The 12,151-nt window shown below is 37.4% G+C and overlaps 1 protein-coding gene across 1 annotated transcript; it reads right to left on the bottom strand.

Annotated features, from left to right (window-relative positions):
* Positions 1–1,799: 1,799 nt before the first annotated feature.
* LOC127521943 (ankyrin repeat and LEM domain-containing protein 2) lies at positions 1,800–9,974 on the bottom strand. Its single transcript, XM_051911453.1, has 12 exons — positions 9,700–9,974; positions 9,117–9,477; positions 8,848–9,030; positions 7,711–7,898; positions 6,400–6,588; positions 6,182–6,304; positions 6,046–6,109; positions 5,779–5,963; positions 4,324–4,430; positions 3,778–4,254; positions 3,565–3,696; positions 1,800–2,261 (listed from the first exon to the last, which is right to left on the bottom strand). Exons 2-12 carry the CDS (start codon positions 9,457–9,459, stop codon positions 2,099–2,101), a joined length of 2,154 nt encoding a protein of 717 aa, XP_051767413.1. The 5' UTR covers positions 9,460–9,477; positions 9,700–9,974; the 3' UTR covers positions 1,800–2,098.
* Between the last annotated feature and the right edge of the window lie 2,177 nt (positions 9,975–12,151).

A 12,151-nucleotide genomic window follows, 5' to 3' on the forward strand; every position in this document is an offset into this window, starting at 1 on the left:
CAGCAGACACACAACGAACAGCCCATCATCATCATCATCATCATCATACAAGCATCTCAGATCAGAGGAGTGCGAGTGTGTGTCTTTCTGCTGTCAGCTTAGTCTGTTTATACTGGGGCTGCTGAGGGGGCGGGGCATTAGGGGCAATGGGTGTGGCTTACAGAGGATGGTACAGAGGGTGGTAGAGGGGCTGCTGACTGGGTGGGGCATGAGGGGCAGTGGGTGTGGCTTATAGAGGGCGGTATAGGGGCTGATGAGTGGGTGGGACATGAAGGGGCAGTGGGTGTGGCTTACAGAGGGTGGTAGAGGGGCTGCTGAGAGGGCGGGGCATTAGGAGCAGTGGGTGTGGCTTACAGAGGGCAGTACATGGCCAGAGAGTGGGCAGAAAACAGAGAACAGGGGGCCACTAAAAGGGAGTGCCATGATGGGGCAGTGGGTGTGGCTTATAGAGGGTGGTCGAGGGGGCTGCTGAGAGGGCGGGGCATGAGGAGCAGTGGGTGTGGCTTATAGAGGGCGGTAGAGGGGGCTGCTGAAAGGGGTTGGGCAGTGTGTGGGCTTACAGAGGGTGGTAGAGGGACTGCTGATAGGTTGGGCAGTGGGTGTGGCTTATAGAGGGTGGTAGAGGGGCTGCTGAGAGGCGGGGCATTAGGGCAGTGGGTGTGGCTTACAGAGGGGTACATGGCCAGAGAGTGGGCAGAAAACAGAGAACAGGGGCTAAAAGGGAGTGCATGATGGGCAGTGGGTGTGGCTTATAGAGGGTGGTAGAGGGGCTGCTGAGAGGGCGGGGCATGAGGAGCAGTGGGTGTGGCTTATAGAGGGCGGTAGAGGGGGCTGCTGAGAGGGTTGGGCAGTGGGTGTGGCTTACAGAGGGTGGTAGAGGGGCTGCTGAGAGGGTTGGGCAGTGGGTGTGGCTTATAGAGGGTGGTAGAGGGGCTGCTGAGAGGGCGGGGCATGAGGAGCAGTGGGTGTGGCTTATAGAGGGCAGTATAGGGGCTGATGAGTGGGTGGGACATGAAGGGGCAGTGGGTGTGGCTTATAGAGGGCGGTAGAGGGGGCTGCTGAGAGGGTTGGGCAGTGGGTGTGGCTTACAGAGGGTGGTAGAGGGGGCTGCTGAGAGGGCGGGGCATGTGGGGCAGTGGGTGTGGCTTACAAAAGGTGATACAGGGGTTGATGAGTGGGTGGGACATGAAGGGGCAGTGGGTGTGGCTTACACAGGGCAGTACATGGCCAGTGAGTGGGCAGAAAACAGAGAACAGGGGGCTGCTAAATGGGAGTGCCATGATGGGGCAGTGGGTGTGGCTTACAGTGGGCGGGGCAAAGTTTAAGATCAATTTGACAGCTTGTTTCTTGTGTGCAGAAATAAACCGGCAACACACATTGCTGGTAATCACTAACAATTTATAAAATATTTATTTTAATCAAATGTTTTTGTTTACTTAGTTATCTATTTACATTACATTTTATTTATTTTAATTAATATCTATTAATTTTAAATTAATAAATCAAATTTATTAATTTAAATACTTATTTTTAACACGTTATTTTAATCAAATCAAATTTATTTTTTACATTTTGAAACATTTATAAAATACAACTTCATTTAAGAAGTCATGTTTGTGTGTGATAATGTTGTCTGAGAAGAATATTACAATAATAAACCCTGTTTACAGCTAAAGAGTCCTTCACTGGCGCCATCTGCTGGAGCAGAGAATAAACAGTGTTGAAGTGATTAATACTGCAATATTTGCACACGGATCTCCTTCATGTGGACTCAGAAAACACACCGAATATAACCCAACTGTTTTTATAACAAGTCTTTATGTAACAAGGAAACACAGTTCAATACATTATAATTATATATTACATATGCATCATACTTCAGACGCAAGGTCCACAAACATTAATAATTGCACCATTTTCCCAGCATGATAAAGGCAACCCAATTGCTGTGCAAAAATAAAAAAACATATTCTTAAGTAAAACTTGTATTACTGTTTTGGAAGTAATAAAACGTAGTGTTATGAAATGTAAATGTAAGAGCTTGTAAAGTATGACAGCATCTGCTGAAGATCTCGGTGTTTATGGAAGTGAACCTCAGTTAAAGGCGACTGTAGGACTTGCTCGGCGGGCTGAACATAAACTGTCCAGGGATAAAGTGACCGGGGCTTCTGAACTTGGGTGAGACGGTTAACCGGTTCGGTGTACAGGCCGTTGAACTCCGGCTCTCAGCGTCTCTGCTCATCTGTGAAGCTGACGGCCAGCTGGAAATCACACAACATTTTATTTCACTGTAACACAATACAAATGCAGTACATTTACCTTATTTTACAGAATATAAGTCATGTTTTGTTGAAACATGCTGCAACTTATATAATATGATTAAATATCAAGAATGCAAAACATTTGGATTCTGAATGAGATGAACGAAAGCCCAGTTCATTTGACCAGCTCATTTCCCACATGAGTGGAATTAAAATAATTATAAATATTTAGTTTCTATTACGTTACATCACTGCATTCTTTTCTTCTCACTATAGTACTGTACTGTTTTTTAGACTGTTTATTTAAATCATTAAAAATAAATTTAAATTAATTAAATATCAATGAAATATTTATTTATTTTTAATCTACTTATTCATTTAAATAAATATTATTATTATATTATTTTATTTATTCATCTTAATCAAATGCTTTTGTTTATTTCACATCAAATTTCATAAATTTATTTGAATTAACTTCTATTTATATTAGTAGTTTTTTATTATTCAAATCATGTTTTATTTATTTTAATCAAATGTATTAATTTATTATTTTATTATTTTGCTGAAAATAATTTCTTTTTATTTATTTATTATTTTTTATTTTAATGAAATTTATTTAAATTATGTTTTATTTATTTATTTTTTTTATACAAAAACTATTAAATATAGATATTAAATCAAATTTTATTTATTAATTTTAATCAAATGCTTTTGTTTATTTAGGTATTTAATTAGTAACATCAAATTATATTTATTTTAATCAATTTATTTATTGTAATAATATTTATTAAGCTATTTTAATAAATTATTTTAATCAATTTTTTTATTTTAATCAAATGTTTATTTAAATCATGTTTTTTATTTATTTTAATCATATTTATTATTTATTTAATAAAATTAATTTTTTCATTTTAATAAAATCTTATTTATTTAATTTCTATTACATTATTTTATTGCATTCTTTTCTACTGACTATCATACTGTACTGTTAGATATTTATTATTATTTTAGCATTATTATTTATTGAAATCAAATTTTATTTATTTATTCTAATCAAATGTATTTACTTTAATCATGTTTTATTTGTCTTAATTCAATGTTTTTGTTTATTTAGTTAAATATTTATTTTTCATTTACATCAAATTTTATTTATTTTTAAAAAATTTATTTTATTTTAATCCATTTTTTATTTTAATGAAATATATTTCTTTAGTTTATTCTAATTTTCTAATTATTAATTTTTGCATTTTTCACACTGTTTTTCTCCCCGTTTGAAAACCTCTTGTGCAGGAATAATCACTACCTTTGTCTTTGCGATGAAGAATAGGATAAAATCTTGTTCTTCCACCTCATGACGTTGTGGTGTGACAGCGGGTCGATCTCCACGTCATTCAGCGCTAGAAGAACCTCACTGTCCAGTTTGGTGGGTGAATCACTAGCCAAAATAAAGGCACTAGAATTAATAAAGAGCTGTATGTTTTGATATGCATTTGTCAAGCAGTATGTTATAGCTCACCCTTGGATAAAAACATCAGATCTGTGGCGGTCCACTGGGCCAGTGTCGTGATCCGTCGTGCTGTGTGTGGATTTAAACGATGAGCTGGAGGAGCCCGAGGCGTTCAGATCCAAGCGTCCGTCGCTCCAGGGTGAAGACGTCTCGTTATCAGCGTCCTCGTCGGCTGTGAAATACTCCTCTGAGCTGCAGCTGGATCCATCGTCATCGCTCTGCCAGCCGGAGTCAGCGGTTCTGTTCAAGTGATCGGCGGAGAGCAGAACCTTATCAAACTCCTGCATCAGGTCACAGACCGGGAACGCTCGGGATTCTTCAGCCTCCTCTTCTTCTAGTGAATTAAGAAACGACCTACAGCTGTCTTCTGTGATCCTCAAATGCTCGTCCAGCATCTTCAGCCCCTCCCTGCTGGACAAGTCAACGAAGCAGTTGAGGAAATCCCAGAATTCTGCCCATGGGTATCCCATCTCATGAGCCAGCTCTCTGTGGACGGATCGATTATATGAGTAATGCAGTTTAGTGTTAAACAAAAGAGTCTCACGATCAGCTGACCTGCCGACTCGCTCTGCTCCCCTCTCCGAATCGGACTTCAGAATGTGACGGAAGTATCCGGCTCGATCCCGCGGCGGCGTTTTCCACAGTCTGTGAAACTCCTCTGCCTGCAGGAAAAGATTGATTTACCTGAACATCAAGATCTCACGCACATCTGTTCATGTTTTGCTTGATTGGATTATGTATTTGTTTGACATATTTGAATATGTTTGTTGTTTCTTGTCTCTCTTTGTCGCCCTGAAAGACATTTTATAAAAATACATTATTATTACTATTATTATTATGACTACTATTAATAATAATAATGATAATAATAATAATAAAGTGAATGTTATTAATTTTAAAAATTATTTAAAAAATATTGTTACAATTTGTGTGCTAACAGAAACTGTAATTATAAAAAATTGTTAATAACAATAATTATTTTTTAAAATATAATAATATTTTATTATTAAGCTTGTTTGTGATAATAATGTTATAATTACTACTAATAATAACAATAAAATAAATGATAAAAATGATAAAACCGGTAAATAATAAATGTTTTATAAATTAAATGTTAAAATTGTTATAATAATAAATATAATAATACGTTTTTAGTATTAGTTAGTATTAGTATTATTACTATTATTATTACCAATCATAATAATAATAATAATAATAGTAAAATAAAAATGTTATTAATTTCAAGTGTTATTATTAAAAGTAGTAGTATTATAATAATTTGTGTGTCCACAGAAATTGTAATTACAATAATTTTAATAATAATAATTTAAGTAAAATATATAATAATAATAATAATAGTAATTCATTATTAAGCATGTTTGTAATAATAATAATAGTTATTATTATTATTATTAAAATTATTGTAATTATTATTCAAATGTATGGGCAAACACATTTTGTAAAAATAAATTAGTTTTTAATTTTTTTAAAGATACTAAATATAATATTAATGCTTGTTTTAATAATAATAATAATAAAATAAAAAAAATGTTATTAATTTTAAGTCTTATTACTAAAAATAATATTATTAGATAGTATTTTATTATTATTATTTGCGTGCCCACAGAAATTGTATTTACAATCATTTTAATGAGTAAAAAATATAATAATAATTATTTTTTATTACGCTTGTTTGTAATAATTATAATAATAATAATAATAATAATTATTATTATTATTAAATCATCATATTAGAATGATTTCTGAAGGATCATGTGACACTGAAGACTGGAGTAATGATGCTGAAAATTCAGCTTTGATCACAGGAATAAATCACACTTTACTATATATTCACATAGAAAACAGCTGTTTTACATTGCAAAAATATTTCACTATTTTTACTGTATTTTTGATCAAATAAATGCAGCTCTGGTGAGCAGAAGAGACTCTTTCAGAAACATTAAACAATTGTAATGTTTCCAAACTTTTGACAGGGAGTGTATAAAGTACCTTTGATGAATTCAGAGGCCCAACAAAAGCCTTGATGGACTTTATTGGGTTTTTGGGACTGTCCATCATCCTGTCCGGCCCATAAAACCGATCGCAGGACTCCAGTGAACCAGGACACCAGGGAGCGCCGATCACCGGAGGCAGCGTGTTGTCATCTGCCCGCAACAACGGCACATAAAATCTGTCTGTGAGAAAAAGACAAAACCCAGCAGTGAAACTACATCCTCGAACACAGACAAAACTAGAGCGTCCCGACGGAAACAGGACCTTCCAAATATTCCATGATCTTCTGCTTCACTTCCTTGCTTTTGTTTTTCCGCTCACAGATCACCTGTCGAATGAACACGAGCGGTTACTTCACACATTAAACGTGTTTCACTCTAATATGGCTGCGGTTTCTTACACTGGACGGTTTCTGGTCGTATTTGTTCCTGCAGTGTTTGTCGATGCTCGGATGTGAACACAGAACATCCACCACCTCCGGACATCCAAACTTGCAGGCGAAGTGCAGCGGCGTCTCGTTGCTCTGTGAGGAACATCACATCTCAGATCGAGACCGTCCTGTGTGTGTGTGTGTGTGTGTGTGTGTGTGTGTGTGTGTGTGTGTGTACGCTACTCACCGGCTTTGTCAGGCGTGTTGAGATACAGATCGACGATGTATCGGATGCGCTGCTGCAGCATGAGCTCCTGATCATGAGGATACATGAGGCGCATGAACTCTGGATCCTCCAGCGTTTCCAGGAGAAGCCGAGCGATTCCCGGCTGGTTTTCTTTTGCTGCGACGTGTAAGACATTGTATCTGCATCCCTCCTGGACAAATCAACCAAACTGTACTTGATGCTTGATTATGACGTCACTTTTTTTAACTTTAGTTAGTGTGTAATGTTGCTGTTTGATCATAAACAACAACAAAGTTACGACGCTCAAAGTTCAATGCAAAGAGAGATATTTTCTTTTACAGAAATCGCAACAAACGGCTGGTAGGGACTACAACGAGCTTCTTCCTGTGTTGGTGACATCACTAACCCTAAAATTTACATAAACCCCGCCCACGAGAACACACAACAAAGGGGGCGGGGCCATGTTGGGCTGCTTTAGAGAAGAGGAAGAGTTGTTGTAGTAGAGTGTTGTTGTCATGCCGTCATTTTACGCCGGACTGCTTCACAAACGAGGGTCAATTCAACACAAAAGATTAACATGACGGCACATGCTAGTGGATGAGTTGAATCAACTCCACAGCAACTACATAAATTTATCCACTAACCATTCAGAAACGTCTAAAAGTTGTAACTTCTTCCTGAGTCTCTCCATCAGTGTCGACTCCGGTTTGAACAATGTAAGGCTGAACACCGTCTTCATTTTGGCTGCGTGAGATTCTCCAGCTTTGTTGTTGTTGAGCGACCGAAGCGTGAGCTGTTAAAGCTCTGCCCTCTTCTGGAAAGGGGGCGGGAGCAGCAGCTCATTTGCATTTAAAGGGACACACATGCGTATGAATGATTAAAATATTGTGATGCGTTTGTTCCCGGAAGAAAACTCGAGACTACAGTGGAGGCGTTTCAGGGAGTTCAGAAACAGTGCAGAGACAACTCGTTTAGAGCTTCATTCCTGGGCTTTGGTTTTCGTTCTGTGTAGGTTAATTATCATTTATCACGGTTTCCACAAGAATATGACTTGTGATTGATTATCATAAATGTTTCTTGAGCAGCAAATCATCATATTAGAATGATTTCTGAAGGATCATGTGACACTGAAGACTGGAGTAATGATGCTGAAAATTCAGCTTTGATCACAGGAATAAATTACGCTTTACTATATATTCACATAGAAAACAGCTGATTTACATTAAAATAATATTTCACTATTTTTACTGTATTTCGCTCAAATAAATGCAGCCTTGGGTAGCAGAAGAGACGTTCAAAAACGAAACCCCACCTGCACAATAGTCGGATTGTCACCGGATCCAATGAGATATCTTGGATTTCCCCAGACGAGCTCTCTGAAAGCCTCCTCATCTCCTCTCTCCACGGTTTTGCGGAGCTTCGCCGTCAGATCTTGTGTTCGTGGACTCTTGAACTCATTGGCCTTCTCTGCATTCACAGCTTCTGCGCTCAGCAGCCACTCTGCACAAAAACACATGATGCTCAAAACCCACGTCCTCTTTCCCATTGCGGATTTTAAAGCATTAGTTCACTTCTGTATTAAAATGTCCTGATAATTTACTCTCCTCCATGTCATCCAAGATGTTCATGTCTTTCTTTCTTCAGTGGAAAAGAAATGAAGGTTTTTAAGGAAAACATTCCAGGATTTTTCTCCATATAGTGGACTTCACTGGGGTTCAACGGGTTGAAGGTCCAAATGTCAGTTTCAGTGCAGCTTCAAAGAGCTCTACATGATCCCAGACGAGGAATAAGAGTCTTATCTAGAGAAACCATCTGACATTTTCTAAAAAAAATAAAAATTATATACTTTTTAACCACAAATGCTCGTCTTGCACTGCTCTGTGATGCTCCACGCATTACGTAATCATGTTGGAAAGGTCACGTGACGTAGGCAGAAGTACCGATCCAGTGTTTACAAAGTGAATGTCAAAGATTAAGTCAAACAGCCTTTACAAAAAAAGGTAAAACAATGATGTCGGACAATATTGAAGTTGGAGGAGAAAAGTACCACTACCGCAGTACTTCCAACTACGTCACACGTGACCTTTCCAACATGATTACGTAATGTGTGGAGCATCACAGAGCAGTGCAAGATGAGCATTTGTGGTTAAAAAGTATATAAATGTTTATTTTTTTTAGAAAATGGCCGATGGTTTCTCTAGATAAGACTCTTATTCCTCGTCTGGGATCATGTAGAGCTCTTTGAAGCTGAAACTGACATTTGGACCTTCAACCCGTTGAACCCCAGTGAAGTCCACTATATGGAGAAAAATCCTGGAATGTTTTCCTTAAAAACCTTCATTTCTTTTCCACTGAAGAAAGAAAGACATGAACATCTTGGATGACATGGAGGAGAGTAAATTATCGGGACATTTTAATTCAGAAGTGAACTAATCCTCTAAGGGCTCACCGGTGATGGACACAGCGCCGGGTTTCTCTGGAGAGGGTTTGTGGGGCGACGCGCCTCCTTCACATGAACCTTTAGCAAAGTTCTCCGCGTCTTCTTTAGAGGCGAAGGCTTTGAATCGAGCGCCTTTCAGCTTCATCACAGCCTTCAGCGCCTTCATCTTGTCCACGTACACATGCGGCGAGCCTGTAATTGATCACAGCAACAACACTGGTTATGATTAACCTGTTCTAGCAGAGCCCCAAAACAATAAAAGACGATTAAACACAGACCATTTTCAACCGAAGGGTCGTCCGGCTGAGGACACACGCCGTAATAAACAGACGGACTTTCCGAGGACGTCTCTGTCTCTGGGGTTTGAGCGTCATGATTGGTTTCTTCTCTGTTGTCATTCTCACTGATTGGCTGCTGAAGCTCTTCCACAGGATGTGAGCTCCCAGAATGCACCTCATCAGTGGCGTCCGTCTGGCTCTCCAGAAGAGCTCGAGCCAACTTCTTCTCAAAGATGCTCCTGGTGGTGGCTGTTATCGGGCCACATTTGAGTCCGGCGCCGGTGATCTCCTCCCTCAGCTGATCTGAGGTCAGTGACTGAAGCCTCTCCAGAACTGCCTCCATGATGTCACAACCTTTGACCTTAAACAGATGTTAAACAGGCTTTTAATATAATGTGACTGATTTAAACATGTGAACTGCACATTTAACACATTATGAGCTTCTATGAACTTCATTTAGTTCCCGTGAGTCACTGAACTTGAACATTTTAATAAAACAAACAGGCCTAAACACGCATGTCATCCAACTTTACTTCGCTGTATATGTGTAAAAAACAATAAACAACACGACAAAAATACTTACGTCTATTTTTAATCAATGATCAACACAATCGCCTGATTTTATTTCAAGACACGAAGAGAATCAAATGTACGTCACTGACTGAAAACGCGTCCACAGAACTGAACAAACACGTCAAGATGATCACAAACCCTTCCGAACCTCAAACGACACGGTAATGAAATCATACTGATGATAAATAAGAGTAATCGTGTGTTTTATTTGACAAACTGAAGTGAGGAGAAACGCTGCTGACTCTGAAAGGAGGAGCGCGAGGCGCCTCACTGCGCATGTGCCAGTGCGATCCAGCAGAGGGCGTCACTGCACAAATTTTGACTGACAGCTGCAGTGACATGCCTTTCGATCTGATGAAGTGTAAACAGATAAAAATATATCATTGTACATTGTTTAATCCAGTCAGACATAGGCCTGCTACAGAAATAAAAAAATGACACTAAATTTCTTTATTAATTTGCAATATATTATCTTTCTTTATAAGGTGTTGATTTATTCTTACATTGGTGAAACTTTGACTGAGCTTCCATGTTCATGGTTTATTTTTAACCTTTTATATTGTTGTCAGTATTTTCTCATGTGTTAGAGAGGCACTAGTTTCAGTGCCAAAACTGCTTGAATATAGATATAAACAAATTGGATATTTTATCTGATATTAAGTGTGACAGAAAATGATGGTGACCTTACAGAGTTCGAGTATAAAGAATAACAAAGATTAAGTAGAAAGTAAAGTTCATTGAGACAAACTTTTATGTTGGCTTGACAAAGCTTTGTCTGAAAGTTTTATAAGTTTCCTAGCATGTTTATCATGTTGTTAGCATGTCTTAGCATGTGACTAGCATTATTTTACATTTTGCTAGCATGTTTGTAGCAGATTTTAATACATTGCTAGAATTAATTAACAAGTTGCTATTTTAGCACATTGGTAGCATGTTTTACCACGTTGTTAACATGAATTAACATGTTACTAGCATGTTACTAACACATTGCTAACATTAATAGCATGTTGCTACTGTTTTACCATGTCACTAACATGTTTTATCACATTACGTTTTAACATGTTGCTAACATGAATTAGCATGTTACTAACATGTTTTAGTACATTGTTAACATGAATTAACATCTTACTAGCATGTATTAACACATTGTTATCTTGATTTAGCGTGCTGCTAGCATTTTTTAGCTCAATGCTAACATAAATTAACATTAGGATGACCAGATTTCTCAAGCGTGATACCACATTGCGTTTTTCTTTTCACAACATAATAACTTGATAACTTTCTGAAGATCCTTGTTAAATATACACGCACTCTTCATTCTCATGTCTGACTTCATCTGCATCTGCTCAGCACGCTCTCTAATATCCCGCCTTCATTAACTGGAAGTTAATTGATAACAAATTCTGATGGGATGGTAGTTATGTTCTCCAAAATATACTATGACAAGATTGGCTAGCTTTGATTAGGCTATTCGCGCATGACAGAAGACTACTACTCGCTTTTATGATCACCTAGCAAAGACAATTTAGGAAATAAGAAATACGGGACAAAACATGATTCGAAGTCAGGACACTAAAAATAGAGCTGAAATACGGGACTGTCCCGAAAAAAACGCGACATCTGGTGACCTTAATTAATGTGTCGCTAGCATGTTTTAACACATTTCTAACATGAATTAGCATGTTTAAACAAGTTGCTAACATGTTTAAACAAGTTGCTAACATGTTATAGCACGTTGCTAACATGAATTTGCATGTTAATAGCATGTTTTATCAAATTACTAACATGTTTTAGCATGTTGCTAACATGAATTAGCATGTTACTAGCATGTTTAACACATTGCTAACATGAATTAACACGTTGGTAGCATTTTAATGTTATTAACATGAATTAGCATGTTGTTAGCATGTTTTAACATTTTGCTAACATGATTAGCATGTTTGCTAACATGTTGCTAGTATCTTGCTAGCATAATTAGCATGTTGTTAACATGTTTCTAACATGTTTTAACATGTTGTAACACATTGCTAACATGCTTAAGCACATTACCAGCATGTTTTAACACATTGTTAGCATGAATTAGCATGTTGCTAGCATTTTTCTAGCATGATTTAGCATGTTTTAATACATTGCTAAAACATGTTACTACCATGTTGTTACCAATAATTAACACACTCCTAGCATGTTTTAGCATGTTTTGCTAGCATGATTACTGTGGTTATCATGTTGTTAACATATTGTTAGCATTATTATCATGTTGCTAACATGATTCAACATGTTGCTAACATGAATTACCATGTTTCTAACATGTTTAGCACATTGCTAACATGAATTAACATGTTGACAGCATTTTAATGTTATTAACATGAATTAGCATGTTGTTAGCATGATTTAACACATTGCTAGCATGTTTTAACATATTGCTAACATGATTAGCATGTTTTAACATGTTGCTAACATGA

Source organism: Ctenopharyngodon idella, chromosome 10, assembly GCF_019924925.1.
Source record: "Ctenopharyngodon idella isolate HZGC_01 chromosome 10, HZGC01, whole genome shotgun sequence".
Classification (NCBI taxonomy): domain Eukaryota; kingdom Metazoa; phylum Chordata; class Actinopteri; order Cypriniformes; family Xenocyprididae; genus Ctenopharyngodon; species Ctenopharyngodon idella.

What these genes read in the sequence shown, in the direction of transcription:
- LOC127521943 (XM_051911453.1), bottom strand. Translation starts at nt 9,459, where the DNA reads ATGGAGGCAGTTCTGGAGAGGCTTCAGTCACTGACCTCAGATCAGCTG. An exon ending in ACAATCCGACTATTGTGCAG is followed by an intron (nt 6,589 to 7,710) that starts GTGGGGTTTCGT and finishes TGATTTGTCCAG; the next exon opens with GAGGGATGCAGATACAATGT. An exon ending in TCTTCATCGCAAAGACAAAG is followed by an intron (nt 2,262 to 3,564) that starts GTAGTGATTATT and finishes TGTGATTTCCAG; the next exon opens with CTGGCCGTCAGCTTCACAGA.